Source organism: Chamaea fasciata, unplaced genomic scaffold (genome assembly GCF_029207755.1).
Source record: "Chamaea fasciata isolate MVZ Bird 193981 ecotype frontalis unplaced genomic scaffold, bChaFas1.0.hap1 SCAF_17, whole genome shotgun sequence".
Lineage (NCBI taxonomy): Eukaryota > Metazoa > Chordata > Aves > Passeriformes > Sylviidae > Chamaea > Chamaea fasciata.
Window position 1 is genome coordinate 7,467,033 of NW_027094102.1, and position 25,226 is coordinate 7,492,258.

Below are 25,226 nucleotides of genomic sequence, written 5' to 3' on the forward strand. Positions count from 1 at the left end.
CGGACCGGGCTCGGCTCGCTCCTTTCATGGCGGAACCGAGCCAAGGGGTGGCGAACCCACGGCCGGGAACCGGGGGACGCTGCACCACACAGGACCAGAGCGCGGTGAATACCCCGCCCGCGGCAGCGCATCCCGCAGCATCCCGATGTAACCTTTGCTCCCCATGACCGAGGTTCGGGTCCCGGGGGAATTCGCCGTTCCCCGGCACCGCAAGCCCTGAGGGGACCTCGGGGACCGGCACAGGGCGGCTGGGCCGGGCCGAGGCCAGTGCGGACGGGGGTGTGTCTGGTGGGGGAGGGATCGGAGCCGAGAGGGGCTCCACCTCCCGGAGTTTAAAACCCGGGGCGGAGGGCGGTGCGGGTGTCCCGGGAAAGTTGTGCCCGAGTTCCCATCGGCTTAGAGCGGGAGCGGCTCCGGGAGCGGCAGCGGCGCGGTCGGGGGCTGCCGGGTGCGGGTGGCCTTCGGGGAGACGCCCACTCCCCCGCCCACCCTACGCCCCCCTGCCCTTGGTGCTGGTGATGACCCTGAACACGCAGCCCGGGAGCAGGAGCCCGCTGCGGCGGAGGGCCAGCACCCCGCTCCCGCGGCCGGGGGGCTCTGGGGCCGCTTCGCGGGGTGTCACTTCGCCTTGTCACCCCCAGCTCGGCCACACCGCCTCCGAACCGGGCAGCAGGGCCCCCCGCGGCAGCTGCTCCCCCGGCTCCTCAGGCTCCCCCAGCCTCAGGAAACCCCGGTACCGAGTGGTGCTGCTGGGTGACCCCGGCGTGGGGAAGACCAGCCTGGTCAACCTCTTCGCCGGCGTCCAGGAGAGGGACCTGCTGGACCAGCACGGAGGTGGGTGTCTGGTGGGGGGATCTGCTGCAGGGTCACCTGCGGGGCATCCCGTGATGGGACAAACCCATGTGCGAGGCGGAGAGGAGCCCGGGACCCGGCTGTCTGGGAAGTGCGGCACTGACCGAGCTCCCCTGGTGTCCTGCAGGGGCCGCGTACGAGCGCAGGCTGACCGTGGATGGCGAGGAGACCACGCTGCTGGTGTTGGACACCTGGGAGCCAGAGCAGAGGGTACGGCGGGGCTGGGTGTTGGAGTGAGCTGGGTGAGCCAGGATGTGCCCAGGGGACAGTGTATGGGCACAAGTGCTGTCTTAGGGTGTCTGAGCACTTTGAAGGGCAACCTGGGGCCTTCCTGTCCATGTCTGGGACTCACCAGTGTGGAGCATGGGATACACACTTGGCAAGACAGGCTGGGCTCACATCTCTGCCCAGCTCTGTGCCCACCCTCCCCAGGCACGGGAGGCTGCCTGCTGTGTCCTCATGGATGTGGGTTCTTATAGGATATCCCACTTCTAATGTATGGAAATGGTTTGGGAATGAGGCCGAAGGATCCAACTGGGTACATCCACAAGTCAATATAAGCAGCCAGAACACCTTAACGGACAGAATGGTGCCCCCAAGAGCCTGGCATAGGGCATTCCTCATGCCCAGAACATGAGGTATCTCCTGGGCAGAATACCAGCGCTGCTGTCACTACCTCCCTCCAAACACCTCCTCCTTCCCTTCATGCCAGGGCCCTGCACTCCTGTAGGTGCTGTCAGGCAGCAAGTCCCTGGGAGTGGGGATGGAGTCAGTGCCCACATTCAAGCTGTGGACAGGGGTTCAGCACTCACATGGACTGAGGCTGTGTTTGGCACTTACCTGCACTGCCCAGAGATGTCCCAGCACTCTAACATGCCGAAAATGGCCCCTTTTTTCCCACTGTGGCTTATTTCCCACACTGCCCAGCAGGGCCTGGATCATGCAGGGTGCGGTACCCACCACACTGTCCCAGGGCATTTCCAGGGACATTTCCATTTCATCTCCCCACACCGTGAGCCCATAGCCCCATTTTGTTGTTAATATGGAGGAAAACTCCCAAACACTCCCCTCAAAATCAAGAGCTATTAATCTGCATTTAATTAATAGGGTAACACATCTATTCTCCACAGTGTGGGGGCTGGCGGGGTGTGCTGACAGGTTCCACCAGCTCCAGGGTGCTCTTCTGTCCCCTGAAAGTGGTCACGGCCACGGATTGGTGACATCTTGTTCCCCATGTGGTGACAGGGTGAGGAGAGCCAGCGCTGCAGCCACTGCCTGCAGATAGGGAACGCTTACATCATCGTTTACTCTGTCACTGACCGGGACAGCTTCGAGAGCGCCTCCGAGCTGCGCATCCAACTGCGCCGCGCGCGCCAGGCTGAGGACATCCCCATCATCCTGGTGGGCAACAAAACAGACCTGGTGCGGTGCCGTGAGGTGTCCGAGGAAGGTGAGTATGGGGTGAAGGGTCTGCCTGATGGAGACCCCTGAGGGGGTTCCATGCCCAGCTGCTTTCCCTACATCTGCCCCCTTGTCCCCGGACGTGCAGCTGCCATTGTGCGTGTGGCAGTGCCCGTCCCACAGCACTTGGGGTGCCAGCAGAACCCTGCCCTCTCCCTGCCCTTCCCTTGCAGAGGGCCAGGCCTGCGCCGCCGTCTTCGACTGCAAGTTCATTGAGACGTCGGCAGCTCTGCAGCACAACGTGGACGAGCTCTTCGAGGGGGTGGTGCGGCAGATCCGCCTGCGCCAAGGGGGCAAAAAGTCCCACCTGCACCCCGCACCTGGACAGAAGCACAAGGAGAGCTTCACCAGCAGAGCCCGGCACTTCCTCGACAGGCTGGTGGCCAGGAACAGCAGCAAAGCGGCCCTCAAAGTCCGTTCCAAGTCGTGCCATGACCTGTCTGTGCTCTGAGAGCCACGGTCCTGTCCCTCCACATATGCCAGCTGGGAGTCTGCTCTCTGCCAGCAGTGTGGCCAGTGGCTCTGTGGAGAGCTCAGACAGGGCTGGAGTGATGCTGAGGATGTGGAGCTGTTTTTACTGGTGCTGAGGGTGCAAAGGTGCTCTGGATCCAGCCACTCCTCTCCAGGAGAGGGGATAAGTGGGACCAGATCCATGGAGTGGAGGATGGGATGGGTACCTGCATCTGGGGTGGTGAGAGTTTGGATCACAGCTGCTCCTGCAGAACCAGAGGTGAGTGGCAGCTGTGCCCCAGAGCAGGGCTGGAGGCTACCAGGAGTGTGGCAGGTCCCACTCGCAGTGCCATCCTTTGCAGGGCAGCAGGGACTGGCAAGGGCACCATGGCATTGTCCACCTTGGACAGCCTGGAGCCTGGCTGGGAAGAGGGGGCAGGGGAGCACCAGCAGCATCACCTGGCACCCTGATCCTACTGCGCCAGGGCTTTGTGCCATGTCTCACTGGCACCAGTGTTTCTGTGCTCTCTCTGTACTGGTGGGATGGGGAAACCCTTGATCTGCAGAATAAACCGCATCAGGGAGGTGCTGTTCTCTTCTGGGTCCCTGCCCTGGGGAGTCACATCCCAGAGCCACATGGCCAGATTGGAGCCCTGTTCCTTGCCTATGGCAAGAGCTGAGGATCTGCTTCCTGCTCTAGCCAGGCCTTGGCTGGCTTCTCCGTTAGCTGGACTATCTTGGGGCAGGGAGAGCCTCTGTCCAAGGCTTCCTTTGGCAACCCTTGGTTGGAGGTCCCAATTCCTCACCCAATGGTCCAGCATCGTCCCCTGTGAAGGCTGCTGCATTTCCCAACTCTGGGAATGCCTCTGGGAAGGGCTGAGCTCTGCTGAGCTGCAGGTTTAAAGCCCCTAAGCACCGTGGGAGCCACAGCCTGGGCAGGGAGCTGGGCACATGGTGGCTCCTGGTGCCCCAGGAAGGGGCAGGGAGCAGGAGCCAAGCGGAATGGCACAGCCAGGAAGGGACGTGCTTGGCCGCAGCAGCAGGGAATGACCCTGGGCACCCTGGGAGGCGATGCTGGAACTGTGTGGGCTTTGCCTGTTGTTTTTAGGCTGTGCTGCCATCCAGCAGCTGGGATTCCATGGGGGAACCTGCTCAGCATCTCGGGCCTGATGCCAGGGAGAATCAGCAGTGCCCTCCTACCCGGGTCGGGAGTTTCCACTCACTCTGTGGTCAGACTGTGGGGAACCACTGGCTATGGCTGGCACAAATGGGACACTGGCATGGGGCAGCACCCTGTCCCTGTGGGAAACTAGTCTTTCCAGAGATGCAAATCCCAAGCTTTGCCCTCAGAAATGGGGAGGTGAGTGCTCAGATTTTTTTTTTTTCCGTGCTGCATAGTGCCCATGGCATTGCTGCTGTGTCCTTGTTGCTGCTCTGCTCCTCTTGTTCTGCCCTGGAGCTCCCGGCTCGTCGATCCCTGGTGCTGCTGGAGGTGATGCTGTGGTTCACACAGCATCAGCCAGGCCGGGGTTGGGGGCTTCACCCGAGGGACAGCGGCTCCTTGCTGCTGCCGGTCCCTCCCGCAGCTGCAGCTGGTGTTTCCCTGTGGCAGGAGACGGGGGAGGGGGGCCACGGGATGGAAAGTTGGCAGTCAGCAGAGAGGGGAGTGGAAAGAATGAGCTCAAACCCAGAAAAATGCGGCCGTGCTGGAGGATGGGAGGAGTGGGAGGAGAGGCCAAGGGGGGCCACGGTGAGGCGCTGGGAAACGGAGGGAGGGTGGAAGGAACAGGGAGGGTGGAAGGAGGAGGTGCTGGCAGGGGGCCAGGCACTGCCTGTGGCCTCCATCTGGGCCCACTCCTGGGAAAGGCGCTGCCAGGTCTCGGAGGTACCAGCTGCTGCAGTGGGTGCTCTCGGGGCTACCCCAGTGCCATCTGCCTCTGGGTGGCCACCGGCTCCAGTGCTATCTGTCCCTGGGTGGCCATCGGTCCCAATGCCATCCATCACTGGGTGGCCACCAGCTCTAGTACAGTCTTCCCCCATCCCATGGGTTCCCTGGTGCCACCACCACCACCCTGCTCCCACCTCCACGGGACCCTGCTGGCTCCTCTCTGGCACGGTGCCACCCTGGGACAGCAGCCCCGGGCTCCCCCATCTCGCTCTGCACAGCAACACTGCCCTTTGTGAGGATCTCCAAGCCAGGCTGGGATTTAGAAGGGGGCAGTGACCAGGTCAGGAGCTGTGCTGTGCCAGGCTGGGCCGTGGCAGGCAGCAGGGTGGGATGCAGGGGGATATGTGGGGACACTGCCTTCTGCTGCCCATTCTTCTCGGCTCTGGGAGCAGCAGTCACAGGGAGAGGGCAGCATCCCGGGCAGGAGGCCAACCCCGCAGAGAGGGGCTCCCAGGAGGCCTTCCCATCTGCCCTCCGCCTGAAACACGGAACTATGAATCACCCCGGTCCTGAAATAGATTCCTTTTATTTAAAATATAAAATTTAAAGGACATTTAAAAAAAACAAAACTAAAGACTTGTGTTATAATCCGTGCTGTGCTCCCATATCCTGCCCATGGCTCAGATCTAAACTGGGGGCAGCACCATTTCACTGCACTCAAATCTTCACCAATTTTTGCTCCTCAGCAGTCTCATCTCGGTGAGGAGGAGGAGATGGCTTGGTGGCCCAGCCGAGCTGCCAGTGGCTTGGAGTGTTTGCGAGAAAAACACATTTTTCGGCCAATTTTCCAGCAGAGCCCTGGTCCCAGTCCAGTGTGTGGGGAGAATTTGCTGCCATTTATAAGGGATTATATGGGATTTTACAGAGGGGCTGTTTGCCGTGACGAGTGGGCTGGCAGCACTCGGGGGCTTCCAAGAACAGGGGTGCAGGTCCTTGGAAAACGGTGAAGGGCAGGAAAACCCAGGGCAGCCCAGCAGCCCCCGACTCAACCCGCTCGGGTGGGTGGCACCTGCAGCTGCCACCTCCCCGCCCGGGCTCCAGGGGGGCTGCGAGAAACCGGGACCCGTGTCCGCAGTGACCTCCTCGGGCTTTCCCCGGCCCGTCGCAGACAGCGGGGCCGGGCAGGGAGGGTCGGGCGGGGCCCGCGGGGCGGCGGCTCCGGCTCTGCCCTTCTCCTGGCAGCGGGGCCGGGGGCGGGGCCGCCTTCACCGCCGCTACGCGTGACGCACTTCCGGCCGGTAAGGGGACGTGTCGGTGCGGACCGCGGTGGGAGCAGCCGCCATGGAGGAGCCCGCGGCGCACAACGGCAGCGCCGCCGGGGCCGCGCCCGGGGCCGGGACCCCCGCCCGCCCGCCCGCCACCCCTGAGGGCATGGCGCTGGCCTACGGCAGCCTCGTCCTCATGGCGCTGCTGCCCATCTTCTTCGGGGCGCTGCGCTCCGTCAGCTGCGCCAAGAGCAAGGTACCCCCGCGGCTCGGGGCAGCCGGGCCTGAAGGCCTCGCCCCTCCCCAAGGGTTCCCTCCGGGCGCCTCGTTCCACGGGCGGACCGGCAGCTGCATGGCCCCGGCCCTGGGCCTGGAGACGCGGGGGACCCCGGGGAGAGAGCTGGCTTCCCCCGGGTCTTCTCCAGCCACGTCGTCTCCGCCCCGATAAATTCAAGTGCTGCAAAACACAACCTTGTCCCTTGTCCCTCCTCAGGAGGAGCTGTGCTGGGGGGAGTCGTGTGTGGCTATGCCCCGCGGCACTGGGGCTGCTCCGGGGGTGCTCTCCTGCCTGCGCACCCTGTTCCGTCCTGGTACTCCTGCCGCTGTTCTCTGCATTTCACAGCAGGGACTTGATCCCAGCAGTTGAGCTGCTGTAGCTCAGGAGGAAGGGCTGTTTTACACAGTCTGATCTATTTTTAAAATCTCCTTGTGTACCCTTAAGCCTCATATCAGGGGCTTCAGCTGATCCTGGGGGGCTTCTGGCTGCCCAGATAGTGGGAGGCTGTGAGCAAAGCCCAGCCGTGGTTCAGGCCGGGGGCTTCTCCTCTCTCATTCTGCAGGGAGCAGCAGAAATTTGGGCACCTCTGCGCTGCCGGGCACAGCATGACAACTGCTGTGCCCAGGATAAGCTGCCCAAGGGCTTTTGAGGTGCCCTCGATCTGTGCTGGCTGCAGGTGTTTGCCTGAGTGAGATTAGATCTCCGGGCAGCAGCCAGCTGGGCCTGGAGCGGGTAGGGAACAGGCAGAAAACAGGCAGCCCTCTGCTTCTGCTGAAAACTGAAGGTTTCCCATGGGAAATGGGTTAAAAAGGGCTGGCTGAGTTGGTGCAAGGATGTCTTGGAAGGGGGTTTATAAATCTGGGGCTTTTGGGCGTGAGAAGTGTCCCAAGAGCAAAGTGAGGGATGAGAAGGTGACTGGAGAGCTGCGTCGTGCACAGGGTGATCACAGATGGTGGCACAGATGGGGCTGGCTGGGCGTGAGCGGTGAGGGAGCCCAACTCCCCTCTGGGCAGGGGAGAAAGGAACAAGGCCAGCACAGGATTTTTTCCTTCTCCGAGAGGAGAAAACCAGTAAATTGTGGCTGTCCTGGGAAGGACAAGTGCAAGATTTGTGTTTTCCAGCTCAAGCTCTGCCTCTGACACAGCCTCACCTCTGGATATAGCAAGGGCCAGTGGGTGTTTTGTCGTGTTTTGTCCCTCTTAAAACCACTGTGGAGCCCTGCAGGTTTTGTCTGCTCACCCCTTGCCCAGGTGTGAAGCCAGAGCAGGGGCTGATCCATTCCTGTTCCATCCTTCTCTCCCCAGAACTCCTCGGAGATGCCAGAGACCATTACCAGCCGAGACGCTGCTCGCTTTCCCATTGTTGCCAGTTGCACCCTCCTGGGGCTCTACCTCTTCTTTAAAGTAAGTGACTAGTACTGGAGCTGGGGCAGGATGTCCTCCTGCCTGGCAGGAGCTCCCATAACAGGGTGACTCTGTTTTTGGCCCTTAGTGTTGGGACAGAAGGTGCGTAAGGCTGCACAGATCGAGCTCTTCGGTGTCGCCGTGCAGGAGGACGTCAGTTCTTGCCTGAATTGTCACAGCTTGGGGGTAATCAGAGCCTGTTTGTGCACAGGTTGTTTCTGGAGAGGTGCCGAGGAGCAAATAGCCCTGAGCTCTTCCTGCCTCCGTGGGCCAACCTGACAGGGCACAGGCTGGAGCCAGAGGGTGCTAGGGCTCTCAGGGGCAGATGCTGCTTGCTCTGTGTTGTGCTCCATGCTGTGCACCTGGAGTCATTTTGGAGCCCCTGTGTGATCAGGTGAAGTCTTTTAGATGTTCAGAGCCCACAGGCAGAGTCAGATGAGCTGAGTAATGGATGGGAGCTCTCGGCAGCACACGCTTTTGGTAATGTGGAGAAGATATCTTGGCCTCCTTGCACTCCCCATGCAGGCGTGGCACATGGCTGAGCTCCCAGAGGGGTCTGGGGAAGCTGCAGCACAGAGTGGTCCTGTGGGCATGGCAGCTTCCAGCTGTGCTGTTTTGGGATACCTGCAAGGTGCCAGGGTGCTCCTGGCTGGTCAGGAGGTGAGGGTTAAGGTGCAGAGTTGGGAATGGTACAGTTCAGTCCCTTCTCTGCCAATGGCTGTGTGCCATGTACTCTCCTGTTCCAGCATCTCCCTTCCAGGAGAGCATGGAGGGCCCCAGGACCCTTCCACACTGGTTTGTAGGGGTGTGATTCAGTAAGGGAGCATGTGACTTGGAAGGCAGGAGTTTTAAAACACCCTGTTTAATTAGGGCAGGGGATGCTGCTGCTCCCCTGGGGCTGGGCAGCCCCTGGGAGCAGTGTCTCTCTCCCTGCTCTGCAGGGGAAGCTCTGGCCTCCTTTCTGCAGCACTGGAGTTATTTTTTGACCTGAGCTGCTCACAGATGCGCAACAGCTCACGGGCCCATTGTGCTTGTTCTTTGAGCACATGGCTATTTCCAACATATTCTCCCTCAGCATGCAGGAATTTGGGTTATTCTAGCTATTCTTCTCATCTCCCTGGAGCACTGTCACAGCAGCTGCCAACAGGAGCATGAGAATGGGGAGGATGCTGTGGTAACTAACTCCTCTGTGGTTTTGTGTTGCAGATATTCTCTCAAGAGTACATCAATCTTCTGCTTTCCATGTATTTCTTTGTGCTGGGGATCCTGGCCCTGTCCCACACTATCAGGTACAGCACAAGGATGGGTGTGACTGGGGCAGGGCTACCCAAGGCTTCAGTTCATTTTATTGGGAGGATTTTAGAGCATCACTGCCCTGCAGCAGAGCCAGGTCTTCAGGGTGTTTGCCCAACCTCTTAGGGTGTTGTCCCTTGGTGGTGGGAAGCAAAGCCCTGGGGGTATTGGGAAGCCAGCACCCTGTACAGCATCACTGGGAGAGCTTGTGGTGATGTCAGTGGACACCATAATGGGACAAGGCCAACTCACCCTAAGGAGCTTCTCTGGCTCAGAATCACAGAATCAGAATATCCTGAGTTGGAACAGACCCACAAGGAGTGAGTCCAACTTCTGACCCTCCACAGGACAACTCCAAAAATCCCACCATATTCCTGAGAGTGTTTTCCAAGCAGTTCTTGGAATCTGGCAGGCTTAGGGCCAGGATCATTTCCCTGGGGAGTCTGTAACAGCGGCCAGCCACCCTCTGGGTGGAGAGCCTTCTCTTGATATCCAGCTTAAACCCCTCTTGGCACAGTCCTTGCTGCCCTGCAGAGGGGAGAGCTCTTCAGCACCCTTGCTGGGATGGGTGACACAGGCAGCTGGAGCTCATGGTAGTGTCTCTGGCCTCTCGTGGCAATGTGTGGCACGAGATGTCGAAAGCTCAGGCTGTTTCAGTAACTGAAAAACTCAAACTGGTTTCCTGTTTCGTGAGCTCTGGGGCGTTGAGGACCAGATGCTTTCCCTAGAACGGTGCTGGGCAAGGGCTTTGCTCTGCTCCTGGCTCTGCAGCAGAGTCAGGCAGTGCTGGGTACCCAGAGGGTTGCTAGAGGGCACAGGGCATTTGCTGGGGTGGATCCTCCTTTCTTGTGGGTGATGTTCTATTTTCTTGCCCTGGAATATGTGGGGGACTGTCATGTATAGCCAGACCAGAGATCTCTGTGCAGGATGAGTTGCTGTGGCTCCTGGCAGTCCCTGATGGAGCAGATGGCATTTCCCCATCTTGGGAGGGGGTGTGGGGCCCCCTCAAATGCAGAGGTGCTGGGCAGCACGTCTTGTGAGGTTTCTGTCGAACTGCCCTTCTCTACACCTCTCGTTACAGCCCCATGATGAACAGATTCTTCCCTGCAAATTTCCCCAACAAACAGTACCAGCTCCTCTTCACCCAGGGCTCCGGGGAGAGCAAGGAGGGTACGTTGGCCCGCCGGTCTTGCAGGGGAGCCTGAATGTTTTCTGCCTTTACTGTTCTTTTTTTTTTTTTTTTTCTTTTTTGTACTTATGACACTCAGCCCATTGAAACAACCTTCTCAGAGACTCATCTCTTGCTCCCTGCTGAGCTTCCATAGCCAGTGTGAGCCACATGTGTCCCTGCAGAGCTGGGCTGGCACTCTGCCTCTCTGCTGCCTCTGGCTGGCAGGGAGACCCCCGAAGCAGCTCCCAGAGTGCTGTGGGGATGGAGCTATGGCTGTTGTTAAATGCACAGCCTTTATTTAAGCCCCTTAGAAAGCATAGGTCTGACTGGTTTGTGCTGCTTTATCTGGGCCAGATCTTTGCATTGGCAGGAGATGCTTTGATAAGTATCTTGCCCTGTAGTAGCACTATTGGTAAGGGAGTATTTCTGGTGATACCACCAGGAGTTAACTGGCACAGGAAGAGGGAGAAGATTTGTCTCTCCCTGCCTTAGGCAGTGCCTGAATCCAATTTCCTTACTGACAGCAGGACCATGGATGCTGTCCATGTGCACAGTCTGGCTGAAGGAGAAGGTCCGAGCTTTCCAGGGCTCACTGCTCATTCCCAGGCAGTTTGCACATGTGTACCACGGGTACAGTCCCCTTATTTGGGACATGAGCACTGAGCTCTGGGCTCCCCAGCTGTGGAATCACTCATCTCAGCCCTGCACAGGAAGGGGAGCTGCCTGGCCTGCTCCAAATCTGACTTCTTTGTTTTCTTGCAGAAATAGTGAATTACGAGTTTGACACCAAGGATCTCGTGTGCCTGGCCTTGAGCAGTGTTGTGGGGGTCTGGTATCTGCTGAGAAAGGTGAGAGAGGCACAGCTGGGGCCTGGGCTGGATTGGACATGGGCTCATTTCTGTGCAAGGTGGGGGTTCCATGTACAGCGGGACCCAGATCTCCTTTTCCTGTCCTTCTCAGCACTGGATTGCCAACAATCTCTTCGGGCTGGCATTCTCCCTCAATGGGGTGGAGCTGCTGCACCTGAACAACGTCAGCACTGGCTGCATCTTGCTTGGGGGCCTCTTCATCTACGATGTGTTCTGGGTAAGTGGGAGCATTCTGCAGGCCATTGGTGGAAGCATGTGCCTGGCATTCTGCCTTTCTGGAGGCACCACGCTGGCTGGACACACACTTGAAGTCAGGATTTTCACTTTCTCAGCGCAGAGGGGTGTGGCAGGGTTGATGACAGAATCCACAGTGGCAGAATGTGGCTCATCAAGTGCGTGTTCTTTTGTTGTCTCACTCAGAGAGCCCAGGGTTGGCAGGGACCTTATCAGGGCCATTGTGGGGTAGTTAGTGTGTGTCATATCCGGTCCTATATTCCCCACTATGGTCTTCCCAAGGCCTGACAGCTGTTGGGTGGGCTGGAAGCTGCTCTGGGGCACACTGAGCCTCCTTGTATGAGCTGTGCCTTGGCTCTGTCATCTGCTGGTTTCGTTAGTGTCCTTCTGTTCTCTTGTACAGAGGACCAGACCCTGGAATGCCTCCAGTCTCTTTTCCTCAGCCAGTGCTGCACCCTGACTTTTTCATTGCGAGGTCTTCCTTATTTCTTGCAGTGTATTTGAGCTGCTTTTGTAGAGGAAAGGGGGGTGAGGAAGGCAGGAATGCAGTCGTGTGCTCTGCTTCAGGCATGGAAGAATGTTTCTCCTTGTAGTGTCCATATTCCTCAGTCCTTCCTGCTGCCTCCACCTTCTGAATCACCATGTTTCCAAATGTCTGAGAGCCTTGTATGCATTGAAGTCTGTCCAGCAGCTCTGCAGCTGCCTGTGTAATCCCTCCATATTTACGCCTGGCTACTGAGAGTTGTTTTGTACTTGGCTGGTGGTGCCCCTGTTTCCCAGGCTCGTTAACAGTCTGGGCTCTGTGGTTTTTCAGCCTGTGGGCCACTTCCTTCACAGCTCTCAGCTGGAGAGGACTCAGCCTTCTGCCTTAGCACACCTGGTGCCCCAGGTCCTGCTTAGTGTTTGAGTGTCTTCCCAGTGCTTTGGGGACAGTGAGTGCACTCCTCTGCTCTCCACTTGCTGGCTGTCTCCCATCTCAGCTTCCCCATGGATCAGAGTATTGCTGGAGACTTACGGAAGGGCTGCCTTGAAGTGGAAGCCCTCGTACTGGGCTCTTCTGCAGGAACTTTGATCTTGGCCTGGATTCAATCACAGTGAGATCCCAGGAAGGCTTCAAGGAGGAAGGAGATCTCAATGGGTTAATGCTATTGCCCCCACATAGTCTTAGGGGGGCATGTGGTGCTTTTCCCTGATCCCAGTGTTGAGTCCAGTCACTCCATGGCAATGCTCAGAACTTGCTGCACCTTATGGCAGTTAATCTGATGCTTTAAGATTTCCCTTCAATCCAAGTCTTCAGGATCTTGCTCACCCTGTGCTAACCACCACCTGTTTTTTTGTGCCTGACAGACTGGAAGCTTGGAGATAGAAAGGTGCAGAGATCAGGGTGGCTGCCCTCAGTGTTTACAGTCCACCCCCAAATGCTGCCAATATTTACAGCTGATAGGGCTGTGCAAGTAAATGACCTCAGAGCAAACTGCAGCTGGTCTGACACTTGCCCCTGTCCCTGCTGGAAGCTCCCAGGCTGGGAGATTCTGCTGGAAGCTCATGCCCTCCAGTTGGACTTTACATGGAGCTGACTGTATAAAGCTGAACTGAGGTGCAGGGCTGGTGGTGGGCAGCAGCTCTGCCATGTGAGTGCCGTCCCCATGCTGCTCTGGGAGCAGGACAGCCATGAAGCGGCCACCTCCCCCAGTGCCATTGTATGCCTCCTCCCCCAGACAGTGGGCTTGCTTTAGGGTGCCTGCACCCACATTTTGGCAGGTCTTTGGCTGTTTTCTGCCACTGAGGCCCCTCCTGGCCCTGGGGTGAGGCTGTAACTGAGCGTGGGTGTGTGTTCCAGTGCAGCTGTGGTCACCTTGGCCTCCTCTGTTCTAGGTCTTTGGCACCAACGTGATGGTGACAGTTGCCAAATCATTCGAGGCCCCAATAAAACGTGAGTAGATCTTCCCTGTGTGCTGGGGTCTCTTTTGCTGCAAACCCTGCCCCACTCACCCTCCACCTCGGGAGGTGGCTCAGGCTGGGATGTGTGCAGGAACATTTTCTGCTAGTGACCCCTCCTCCCTGTCACTGGCCAGCCTCAAGCCAGGGCAGGTGTCTAGAAAGGGATGGTTTGCAGAGCCCTGGTCTGTCTGGGTCACTCTGCAGCTTTGGAGTGTGCAGTTTCACCTGCTTGTGAAAATAGTCCATACCAAATAAATACCACGAAAAAAAAACCAAAAAGCCACAGAGCCCCCAAGCAGCAAGAGGGGTGAACTGGTGCTGCTGTGGAGCATGCAGTAGTTTGGGTCCTGGGATCCCTTGTCTACTTGTCCTGGAATTGTCTCAGAAAGAACAAGGACAGCTACAGGGAAGGAGGGGACTGAGGGCAGGGACAGGTCCCTGGTCCTGCTCTGGTCCCTCTTTGCCAGGCCCAGTGGGGCTGGGGTCTGTTTAGTGGGGACACTCCCCCTCACTGTGCCTCACTCTGCTCCTGGCAGTGGTTTTCCCTCAGGACCTGCTGGAGAAGGGGCTGGATGCCGACAACTTCGCCATGCTGGGGCTGGGAGACATTGTCATTCCGGGTGAGGACTGAAGAGGGTTGATGGGACTGGGGTCTCCTCTGGGGGGACTGTGGGGAGCTGGGCAGGTGCCTGGCTCTGCCCTTGGCCGGGCGCGGCCCTGCGCGGCTCTCCCGGTGGGTTGGGAGTCGGGAGTCTCCCCGCAGGTCCGGCTGCTGTCCCGGTGCCGCGTGCCACGAGAGGGCACTGTCACCCCGGGCACAGCACCGCGGCGCCGCGGGCCCTGCCCTCCCTCCCTCAGCCTGCCCCTCCAGCCCCTCGCTGTCCCTTCCCTGCTCCTCCGGCCCCTCGCTGTCCCTTCTCTGCCACTTCCAGCCCCTCATTGTTTCCTTCTCCCTGCAGGGATCTTCATTGCCTTGCTGCTGCGGTTTGATATCAGGTGAGCAGGCGGCAGGGAAGGGTCTCTGGCAGGTTGGATCTTGCAGCATATTTGAGCTGCTTTTGTAGAGGAAAAAAGGGAAGGGGGAGCCAGGAGCACAGTCGTGTGCTCCCTTCTGGAGCTGGGTGTGGGGACACCCCAGGGGGTGTAAGGAAAAGCTCTTGGAAGAGGGGGCTGGCTCTGTGGGTTTGTCCTGAGCACTGAGGCTAAGTGGTTTGAGTTCAAGCATAGGTAGGGCAGGCAGCATAGCTCTGGGGATCAGGGCAGCAGCACATAGCAGCCCCACAGAGCCTCAGCAGCTCCCTGGAACCAAGGAGCAGAGGACAGTGAGAGGAAGCAGTGACAGCGTGGGAAAGAGCCGGGGGTGCTGGCACCGGGGAAGTGCTCGCGTGGATGCAAATCGGTGCCTGGCAGTGCTGGCTGCCTCCAGGTTGCCACTGACATTGGAGGAAGCAGCTCCTTCCCACGTAGGGAAGCTGCTGGGCTGCAGCAGTTGCCCCACACTGAAAGGCTCCGGGGAACAGTGTGCTCTGTGACTGCGGTGGTGTGGCCCCACTCCCACTGCTCTTGCACAGACCCTCTGGTCTGTGCCAGCTCTTCCAGGTGTTACCACCCACATCCTGCCTGCACCTGCTGGGAATCCCAGTTCCTGCAGCCTGCCCTGTGATAAAATAGCAATTGCTGAGAGCCAGGGACAGGCCCATCTCCACCAAGACAGTGGGACCTTCTCTCTGGGTTCCAGCCCCAATTCCTCCCTTCTCAGTTGCCATCCAGCAGCAGGACCGCTTGCCTTCTTCCCTTCTCCATCCCCTTACGTGGGTGTTACTGCCTTCAGTCCCACACTGCTCCTACAACTCCAGGGTCTGCACAGGCAGAGCACTGCTCCCTACGCTCCACTGTGGTGGGAGATGGCTAAAAGTACCAGGCCAGTTCCATTTCAGCCACTGGCATTCTAGACCAGAGGTTACTGAGCTCTTCCATTTCCCTACAGCCTGAAGAAGAACACACACACGTATTTCTACACCAGCTTTGTGGCCTACATCTTTGGACTGGGCCTCACCATATTCATCATGCACATCTTCAAGCATGCCCAGGTGAGCTCCACCCTGCTGCCCCCTGTGGATGCACATCCAAGTGGGTCAGGCCAGCTTGGCCACAAAGTTCCTGCATCCTGCCAGGAAAAAGTAGATTTATTCCTTCTCTTGGCTTTGGTTCTCCAGTACCTGCCTGTACCTTTCCCTGCCCAAAGCTCCTGTGCCCAGCTGGAGCAGAGGCTGGCCTGGGGCAAGGCTCCTTGTTTCCAACAATAGCCCCTCAGCCAGGGGCCCTCTGTTTTTTGGCTCTTTGCAACCGAGCTGCCCTGAGCACCCACTGGCTGTGCAGCAGGGGGCTCTGGGAGCCCATACGCTGTGGTCTGCACAGGGGCTCTTGGTGTGTTTGTGGCCCACTGGGACCTCACAGTGAGGATTTTCACAGAATCCCAGAATGGTTTGGGAAGGGACCTTGAAGACTGTCTTGTTTCAACTCCCCTGCCATGGGCGGAGACACCAACCACTAGAAGAGTCTGCTCCACGCCCTGTTCCAACCTGGCCTTGAACACTTCCAGGGATTGAACATCCACAGCTTCTCTGGGTAGCTTGTGACACGATCTCACCACCCTCACAGGAAAGAATTTCCTCCTAATATCCAATCTAGCTTCATGCTGCTGCAGCTCTAACTTTGGTCTTGAAGCTGCTTTTTGTGGTGTTAACTCCCTGGGTAGCCGTGTGACAGATGCCATGGGTGCAGAGGGGACAGGGCTATGAGCTCGCCTTGCGCTCTACCCTCAGGGTGATTTGTGGTTTGGTTTAACAGTTGTTTTTCTTCCCTGCAGCCTGCGCTGCTGTACCTGGTCCCCGCCTGCATTGGATTCCCGCTTCTCGTGGCCTTGGCAAAGGGAGAAGTAACCGAAATGTTCAGGTGAGCCTCAGCTGGTGCTGGAGCTGTTTTGCCGGCGGCGCTGGAGCACACGAAGCGTGCAGATGTTCCCACGCCTGGGCACAGCTGGAGGGACGGGTTCATTTGGGCATGCTCTGGGTGTGCGCCGGCACGTGCGTGGGTGGAGGCAGCGGGTCTGTGTTTGTACATGCCGGGCCTGGCTCCAGCCCCTCCCGGGAGCTGGGTGGGAGCCGTGGTGTGGTACCAGCAGGCAGCACCTGGTATTGCTTTACACCCCAGTGACAGGCTCTTCCCATGTGCTGGCAGGCAGGGGAGGGTGGGACTGCACACCTGGTGTGGAGATACTTGGTCATTGTGTCCCAGGGCTTGTGGGTGGGGAAAAAGAGCCAGCTGTGAGAGCAGCCGAGGCTGGTTCGAGCACACCCCAACCTCCCCACTTGGGCAAAGTCTCCTGGTTTGCAGCAGTGTCCCTGCCCCAGAGGCTGTGGGTAGAGAGGAAGGGGGACTGGGCTGTTGTGCTCAGCTGTTCACAGAGCCTGTCCAGGCTGTTGGTGGGCAGCTCTGGCCTCCTCCCTGAGAGCTGTTTCTCTGTCATGCTTGAGACTTGGTGGTGGCTCAGCACAGTAATGATGATCGATGCAGAGGAGGGAAGGGAACATCCTAAAGCAGGGCTGTGTGTCCTCCAGCCTCCCCAGTGCCCCAGCCCAGGGAGTGTTCCTGAGCTCCCAGCCTGCTCAGAGGGAAACTGGGTGCAACGGGAAGCCAGCTGTCCTCCCTCCTCCCTCCCCTCCCCTGGGAGATGCAGGTATGCATGTTCCCAGCGGCTCTCAGCTGGGCCGTCCCCAGCCCTGCCGCACCTGCCCCTCCTTTGATGTTTGCTTCTGACAATTGCTGCTGCAGGCACTGAGTGTCCTGGGATCGTCCTTCCTGTGCACCTGGGATCCTGCAGCCGCTTTCCCCAGTGCTGTGACTCACCAGCTGACAGCAGCAGCACCTCCTGCCAGGAAACTGGGGATAGATGAGCTGTGAGGCCGGGCCCGCTGGGCAGCAAGGAGCGCAGGGAGCCTGGCAGCCAGGGACTAGTGCCCCACCAGAGCAGTAGCACAAGCTGCTCCAGCAGCAAAGTGTTGCCAGGACAAGGGCAGGATGCTGGAGGGTTGCAAACTTGATGGCCCCTGGAGGCCAGACCTCCCTTGAAGTGGCTCCAGTTGCAGGCAGAGGAAGTGGGATTCAGAGGCACTGATGCCTGGAGGGCAGTGGCTCCCACCGCAGGAATCCCACCAGGTGTAGCTCTGCTGTGCTGCTTTGGTGCACCCTGATCCTCCCTGGAGCTGGCAGTTCCTGTGGTCTCTGCCTGCACATGGTGTCTTACAGCAGTGAGGCTCTGCAGGCAGGGTGGGAGTGAGCAGATCTGTGCTGCAGGCCCAGGGATAGGGGTGCTGGTGGAGCAGAGGTGGGTGACATGGGGATCAGCTCCATGGCGCTCAGCCTTGCCAAACCTCCCTAGGCTAGGCAGGAAGCTCCCCTCTGCCTCCCTCAGCAGTGGGAACCCATCCTGCCCCCCACATCTGCTGTGGGCACGCTGTCCTCAAGTGGAAGGACAGGGTCTGCTGCATCTCTCTTTCACTTGCCCAGCCCTTGGGCTGCTCCACTGCTACCTCCCCACTGTCCAGGTTTGCTCTCCCTGGGTTCTGCCTGCCTGGCTCTGCTCATGCCGGTGGGAGCTGCCTCATCCCCGAGTTTCAGTGCTCACTTTCCCATGCTGCAGCCCTGTCCTGGAGTCTGCAGGCAAGGGGAGGCCAGCGGGTGCGAGCAGGTGAATGGGGATGCCAGGCTTCCTGCACAGGGCGGTGTGTTCTCAATGCTCTCACTCCAAAACTCTTCTGCTTTTTCTCTCTCTCTTCCCCCCCCCCCCCCCTTATTTCTGTCCTTGTCTTTCCCCTCCTGCTTCCTCTCTCTCCTGCAGCTATGAATCCTCTGCTGAAATCTTGCCTCACACACCAAGACTTACCCACTTCCCCACGGTGTCTGGCTCGCCGGCCAGCCTGGCTGATTCCATGCAGCAGAAACTGTCCTGCCCCCGCCGACGCCGGCAGCAGAGCCCTAGTGCCATGTAGCCACTGCCGCTGGGTCCCCTTGTCTGTCGCTCTGGCCAGGTAGGGGCAGGTCCTGGCTCTCCCTGGCCCAAGCTCTCCCTATTCCCAGCTCTCCTCACTCCATGGGCAGAGACTGGAGCTGTTGCTGTGCTGCTGTGGGCCGGCTTCTCTCCCATTCAGAGAGAGGAGACTGGGAAGGGCAAGAAGATTTGATATCCCAGACCTTGTCCTTTCTGCTTGGAGCAGCATTCCCATTTCCTTAGACAGAGCCCTGGGGCCACTGCTGAAGGGGATTTGCAGCCAGAGGAGTGAGAACCAGGGAGGGAACACTGCTGTTGGTCTTGCTGCAGTTCCCCTGTTAACTGGCCCCACTGGCACCAGTGCTCAGCCAAGGAAAGCATACATTTTCCAGGATATCTAATAGTGAGTAAGGGAACAAGGATAGATCCCTGGGCACGGAGCTGGTCTCTGGCTGGGTCCACCCTATCCTTGGAGATGTCCGGGGGGGATGCATCCCTCATCTCCCTGCCTGGGCTCTGCCCCATGGGGCTTTCTGTGCTGTGGGCTGATAGCTGGAGCCCACCTTGTCCTCAACAACAGCAGGGCAGAACCCAAGGCCACAGGTTGGACTGTCCCCATGCTGGCACAGGGCTATGTCCCCAGGGAGGAGCTGGTCCCATTCATATCCCTCTTGTCCCCAGCTACGAGGAGAGCTCAACCCCCAAGGAGGCACCAGGGGCTTCCAAAGAAGAGCCAACAGAAGCCTCCAAGAAGGAGAAGTGACCTTGCCCGTGGGCTGTGCCTGGCGCTGCTGGGCTGGGGCCCTTTAAGACCCTCTGCAAGTGACAGACGACGAAACAATTGTGCAAGAGCATCGTGTTGTGTGTGTCGGAGCAGCCACCCAGGTGGGGTATTGATGTATGCCGGTTTTTAAATTTTGTATTGTGCATTTGCTTTCTCTCATATTAAACCATACTGAAGGAAGGAGTGCTGGTGTGGCCCTGCCCCTGCTCAGCCGCCCAGCCGGCACCGGGATTGGCATCCAGCTCATCCGCCTTCTCCCAGGGGAGCCGATGGCCATTGTCTGGCTGTTTCCAAGTGACCAAGTGACCGTCCCCTTCCCCCTCCCACTTCTCTGGCACTGGGCGTTCCCCCAGCCTGGCCCCTGCTGTGATACCCAGATTTAGGGCCGGAGTCACTGAGCCCTGTGTGGGTTCAAGCTGGGATCTGGCCCCAGAGAAGGGTGGCTGGGCAGGGATTGGGATACAGGAACCCCACAGGGTCGGGATGTGCTTTGCCTCAACTGCTGGGATGCTCAGCGAGCTGAGGCTAACGCCCCATGGCCTGGGGGAGCAGGAATGGGAGGGGTAGGGGCGGGTGGCCCCAGACCCAGCCCTGGAGCAGAGTGAGGACAGCATGGATTGTCCCACTTCCTTGCAGGGAGCCAGGCACCATCCTGCACCCCTTGGGGCTGGGGTGGGCAGAGGATGCTGGTGCAGGCATGGGGGCTGAAGGGGCTGCAGGCAAGGGCAGCTCCAGCATCCACTTCAGCTTCTATTGGGACCAGCTGCCCTGTGTCCTGCAGCACTGGCAGTGTCCTCCCTACCCCTCGTGGGGGCCCTGTGGAGGATCCTGCATCCCTTCGGCCATGCCCACTGCCAGAATAAATAGAAAGTGTTTGCTGGCTTGGCAGCTCCTCCACAAAAGCCGTATTGAACCATTATTCCCTGCGCCGGCTGCGAGCACTAAAAGTGGCGCCTCGCGTTCTGCCATCTAATGACCCTTCGCAGGCTCCTACAGATGTTTTCTATGACTTACAGCTCCTTTTCCAACAGCCCTGTCCGCAAAAACAAGAGGGGCCACTTTAATTCCAATTAAATACCTCCAGCTAAGCAAACAGTGTGCAGCAGGGTCTGGGTACAGTGCGGCCGCCAGGCCCAGCCCACCGAGTCACTGAGTCTAGACTCCAGATGTGATTTCACCAGCCTCCAGTGTTCCGTGGAAGAGGACTTTGGCTCTGCCGTGGGGTGCAGGACCCTACCCTGAGTCAGGACCCCACTCTCCAGCTTGATGTGTCCCTTGGTGTGGGGCTGGCACTGCATCTTGGGAAGCTCTGCATCCTCCCTGGCTTCAGGTGGTAGGAGCTGCCATCCCCATGCAGCCTCCAGGGGCCCCAAGAGTGCAGGAGCAGGCTGGGGGTTGCAGGGTACCCTCCGTGCCAGCATCACCCTCCTGCCTTGCTGCTGCCCTGCAGAGCTCCGAGCAGCTCCTGCCTGCTGTAGGTGTGGTGGAAGCGTGGCCGGGAGCTTTCCCAGGGCTGCAGGGAGCGGAAGGCCTGGGAAGGGGAGCGTGGGGTCACCCCTCACCCTGCCTGGCCGATAAGCCGGGGCCGACCAGGAGGAAGGAAGTGTGCTGGGCCCTGCAAGGAGCCGCCAGTGGAGCCGGCACTTCAGCACTCCCAGCACTTGCCTGCTGCACCTGGGCCTGTGGCACCTCCGGTCCCGGCAGGGCTGAGGCCACACGGCTCCACTGTGTCTGGGCCACTGCTGGGCCACTTTCCCCTCTCCGCAGGGTCCCTCCGGCTTGGTGGGGGCTGCGGAAACGTGGATGTGCCGACTCCGGCAGGAAACCTCCATCCACTTAACTGCACCCAGCTAGGGCAGGGGCCAAAGCTGCCTGTTCTGCTGCCAGCAGATGTGAGGTTTGGGATGGTCCTCATCCACCCACTCACCCATGGCACCTCATGACAGTGGTGTAGATGCCTGTTGGCTAGGGGAGCTCCTGGGCACACACCCCTTGTGCCAAGCTCCCACCAGGAATTGTAGTGGGGTTGCACAGGGTCCAAACTCCAGGCAAGGGGAAGGTGGTTTCATGTTTGGAGTGTGCTGGTGCCTGGAATGAGGGGGGACACACCAGGGCTGCTTGTCTCTAGAGCCCTGCAAAGCCTCCCCACCACAGCAGGGGTGCTGCTGGGTGATGGGTGCTGCAGTTGCACCTCATGCTCTACCACGCAGGGTGTGGGATGCTTTGCTGTGATGGTGGGTGTTGGTGATGAGCGCTGGGGTCCTGTGGAGTGGTGGGTGCTGGTGGTGAGAGCTGGGGTCCCGTGTGATGATGGTACTGGCAGTGGCGCCCGGCCGGCGGCTGCGAGCAGGGAGAGGAAGCAGCCCAAGGCAGCCCCAGCCCCAGCCGGCCGGCGAGGAGGGGCAGGAAGCTGGAATAAATCCCAGGAAGGGCTGCCTGGCTCCAGCTGGTCTGGGCTGCAGCGGATGGAAGCTGGGAACGGGAAGGGAGAAGGCGGGAGGGGAATGCGCAGGGGCTTTCTCAGGCCTCGGCCTCACTCCAGCTGTGCCGGCGGCCCCGGCACATCTGCAACCCTGGCTCAGCACTGTCATGCGGACATGGGGGGGGTGGAGGCTCTGTGTAGCCTCAGGGATGACCTGCGGATGGCACCGGGAGAGGGGATCTGAATGGAGCCCAAGCTTAGCCAGGGCAGGAGCAGCCCAAGTTTGGGGGTCCTGGTCACTGGTGGGGGCCCAGCCTGTCCTGCGGTGTCCGTGCTGCCTTCTAGCCCTCCATGCTGGAGTGCGGGGCTGGGTGCTGCCGGTACTGGGGTGCCGGCTGTACCCCGTCCACCCTATCACAGCAGCACAGGCAGCCCTGCGGCCCCTCGGCGGCCTGGCGCGGCCGTGCCCTGTGTGGTCCCGGCGGGCTGGGGACGGCCGGGGGCTTTGATGTACTCGGCTGCCGGGCAACCCCTGCTCAGCGCAAAGCAGCCGCCCCCCGGCTGCCCCCCCGGCCGGGCTGAGCCCCGCCAGCACCATATGGCCGAGGCTGCTGTTACCGCGCCGCGCGCCCCGTTCCCAGAATTGAGATGGAAATGAAGCTCTGTGTTCTGCCGGACAACACTGCTGCGCCGGCCGGCACGCCGTGCCAGGCCGGGACCCCGCGGCCAGCTGTGGCCAAGGCAGTGTCCCGGTGCCACACTGGCAGCCCTGACCCCAGCACCCCATCCCCAGCACCCCAATATGCAGAGGGATGGGGTGAGGGTGTCCTGCTCTCAGGGGCATCCCATGGGCTGGGGCAACTGGAGTGGCTGTGCCGGAGTGGCTGTGCTAGGGCGGCTGTGCCATGTGTGCCATGACACCCACCACGGTCACGAAGTCCATCCATGTCCCTGCGCCGCTCGGGGTGGCCGGTGGCAGGGGCGCGGGGTCCGGCTCGTCCTGGCATTGTTGGCGGCGCAGCTGGCGGTGGCGGCGGCCGGCCGGCGGCCCTGAAAGACATTCCTGTGCACAATGTCCCCGGCCTCCCGCCGCGGCCCGGCCACTGCCGCCAGATGGGGGCTAATTAGCAGCTTTGAGAGCCGCGGTGGGAACCGGGCAGCACCGGGCCCTCCGCCGAGTCCTGAATGGAGGGGGCGACCCCAGCGCCGTGCCCACCCTGGGAACCGCCACCGCACCAGGCTGGGGGACACAGGGAGGAGGGACAGAGGGAGGGACAGGGGAATCCAGCTCCCCCCAGCCAGGCTTGCAGGGCTGGAGTTCATGCATGTTCTCCAGGATTGCTGCCCTCCTCAGAAGAGGAAGAAGAGGGGGAGGCCTTCGGCTCCCTGAATGCCTTGGGACGTGCACCAGGGTCTGCCCCCCCCCAGACCAACCCCATAAAGGGCAGGGAGAGCTGCACAGGCACTTGGACACACGTGTTGGTGTGCAAGGCAGCGTGTATGTGTGCATGAATGAGCATGTGTGTACACGTGTGTCTGTGTGTGTGTGTGTACCCGTATGTGTGTCTATCCGTGTGTGCCTCTGTTGTGTGCATGTACTCGTGGCTGTGTTTGGGCTCCAGAGGTTTGTGTATGCGCGTAAATCCTCGTGTGCACATATTTGGGTATGTCCCACACACACCTGTGTGTGCAAGCACGTGTGTGTCCCTGGCTTTGTGTGTGCACACGCACACCCACCCTGCGTGTCTGTCTGTACACACACCCAGGAGTGTCTGAGGCTGCAGCTTTGTCTGCCTCCCTCCCTTCCCACACCATTTCGTGCTGCTCGGGGTGTGCCGGGGTCTCGCTCGGGTGCCCTCCCCGGGCGCTGCCTGCCCTCCCCGCAGGTGCGGGGTAATTAGCAGTAACGCTAATTACAGCCTGGACCAGAAACCCTTCGGGGGAAGGATCGACTGCCTCGCACAGTGGCGGAACCTCCATCGGTTTCCCCCGCGGCAGGGCCGTGCTCACAGCCCACGCACCCAGCGCTCGACCCCTCTGCCCGTCCCTCGGGTGGACCCGAACCTGGCGACCCCCGCCCCGGCAGCCGCCACCGAGCAGCTCTGCGGAGGTTTGAGCCCCGGGAGAGGGGGGAAACGGGGAACTCCGAACTTGAGGCGGAGCACGGGCTGCCCCCTGTGGGGATGCCCGTGTGCCTGTGCCACCGTGAGGCCCCCCGTGTCCCCGTGAGGGTGCAGATGTCCCCCGGGGGCCCCTGTGCCTCCTGTAAGGTCCCGGAGCCCCCGTATCCATATGGCGATGCCAGTGTCTCCGTGGGAGTGCCGGTGTCCCCGTGGGGGTCGCGATGTCTCCGTGGGGGTCCCGGTGCCCCCCGTAGGGGCTGCAGGTGTGTGTCCCCCGCCCCGCCCCCGTCGCCATGGGCGCCGCCCGCCCGGCGCCGCGCTGACAGCGCGCGGGGTTTTATGAATGGGTGACGTCACGACCCTGGCGTCTCACGGTCTGAGCCGCCGAGAGCCGGGGGGGCCGCGGGCAGTGCGGGGGGGCCGAGCGCCCGGAGGGACACCGGGGGCTGGAGGGGCCAGCGGGGCTGCGGCGAGCCGACACCGGGAGCCCGCGCGGCGAGCACCCGCGTGAATTGCGGGGCAGGGTGGGCGCTCCGCACCGCCGGTGTCCCTGCACCGCAGCCCAAGCCCGTCACGGCTCTCTCCGCGCCATTGCCCCTTTAAGACGCTGCCCTTCGGGGCGAATGAATGGAGTGGGCGGGGCTGTGTCCGCTGTTCCTGCGCTGCCATTGGCCGAGGGGTCCCCGCGGCCCCGCCCACCGGTCGGCGGCTCTCTATAAGTGGCGCGACGGGGCGCGGGTTCGTTGTCCGCCCGCAGCGTCCCCGTCCTGCCCGTCGCCCTCGCAGCCCCTCGCCATGAAGGTCGCCGCTGTCGCTTCTTCGCCGCTGCCCGCAGGCGCCGGCGGCCCGCTGAAGGCGGTGCGGCCCGGGGAGGCCGCCCGCTGCGGGCCGGGCCCAGGGGTGTCCCCGGTGGCGGCGGAGCAGGCGGCCGCCGCGCTGCTGTACGATATGAAGGGCTGCTACTCGCGGCTACGGGCGCTGGTGCCGACGCTGCCGCGGCACCGGCGGGTCTCCAAGGTGGAGCTGCTGCAGCACGTTATCGACTACATCTGGGACCTGCAGCTGGAGCTGCAGTGCGGCCCCCCCCGCCCCGCCGCTGCTGGGGACTCCCCCGAGGTGAGTGCGGACCCCACGGCACCGGCTCAGACCCGCGCTCCTGACGGGCAGCACCGGCGTTCCTTGGAATCTCCTTCCCCCGATCTGCACCGCGCCCTCTCCTTCCCGGGGGTGTCCCTTCCTCTTGCCCCTTTTCCATCCCCGTCCTCTCCGGCACCCTGGCAAGTATTGACCGGCCGCCTCGTGTCACTTTCCCGCAGGCTCCGTGCATTCCCGCTGCCGATCGGATCCTCTGCCGCTGAGACCGCTCTGGACCCTGCACGGACATCATTCCCGGGATCCCGGTCCTACCCACCACGGACATCGTCCCTGGGACCCCGTCCCTGAGCACCGCGGCTCACCTGCATCCCTGGCTCCCCGGCGGGGCTGCCCTGGGGGTCCCCCCGCAGCCTGGGCAGGGGGTGCTGTGGGCCGGATCCTTCCTTCTCAGATTGCTGAGAGCATTCCCCGTATTGTATATTACAATGATGCTGGAGAATATTGTTCTACAATAGCTGGAGTTTTGTTATTAAACAAGCCCTGATGACCACACGTGTGTTTTCTTCCTGCCCCTCACGTTCCCCCCCTCTGGGTTTTGGGCATGTTTAGCCCTGGGGATATGTGTCCCGTCAAACGGGGGGCAACTTG

At 60.6% G+C, this 25,226-nt stretch overlaps 3 protein-coding genes across 7 annotated transcripts; all 3 read left to right on the forward strand.

Annotated features, from left to right (window-relative positions):
• Positions 1–374: 374 nt before the first annotated feature.
• On the forward strand, positions 375–3,481 carry REM1 (RRAD and GEM like GTPase 1). The gene is made up of 4 exons (XM_066199081.1): positions 375–834; positions 980–1,062; positions 2,098–2,302; positions 2,487–3,481. Exons 1-4 carry the CDS (start codon positions 519–521, stop codon positions 2,762–2,764), a joined length of 882 nt encoding a protein of 293 aa, XP_066055178.1. The 5' UTR covers positions 375–518; the 3' UTR covers positions 2,765–3,481.
• A 162-nt stretch (positions 3,482–3,643) lies between these two features.
• On the forward strand, positions 3,644–19,001 carry HM13 (histocompatibility minor 13). 5 transcript variants are annotated; one of them, XM_066199070.1, is made up of 13 exons: positions 3,644–4,123; positions 7,498–7,596; positions 8,803–8,885; positions 9,971–10,059; positions 10,823–10,908; positions 11,021–11,146; positions 13,039–13,096; positions 13,641–13,724; positions 14,064–14,100; positions 15,092–15,194; positions 15,974–16,059; positions 18,005–18,194; positions 18,836–18,919. In XM_066199070.1, exons 1-12 carry the CDS (start codon positions 3,902–3,904, stop codon positions 18,153–18,155), a joined length of 1,224 nt encoding a protein of 407 aa, XP_066055167.1. In that variant the 5' UTR covers positions 3,644–3,901; the 3' UTR covers positions 18,156–18,194; positions 18,836–18,919. The 5 variants fall into 5 exon arrangements, with proteins under 5 accessions (XP_066055167.1, XP_066055169.1, XP_066055168.1 ...); XM_066199071.1 differs by lacking the exon at positions 3,644–4,123 and adding an exon at positions 5,951–6,172; XM_066199072.1 differs by lacking the exon at positions 18,005–18,194 and having other exon boundaries at positions 3,672–4,123; positions 18,836–19,001.
• A 5,209-nt stretch (positions 19,002–24,210) lies between these two features.
• Positions 24,211–25,128, forward strand: ID1 (inhibitor of DNA binding 1). Its single transcript, XM_066199091.1, has 2 exons — positions 24,211–24,599; positions 24,800–25,128. The coding sequence occupies exons 1-2, from the start codon at positions 24,279–24,281 to the stop codon at positions 24,839–24,841; spliced, it is 363 nt and encodes a 120-aa protein (XP_066055188.1). The 5' UTR covers positions 24,211–24,278; the 3' UTR covers positions 24,842–25,128.
• The last annotated feature ends 98 nt before the right edge of the window (positions 25,129–25,226 follow it).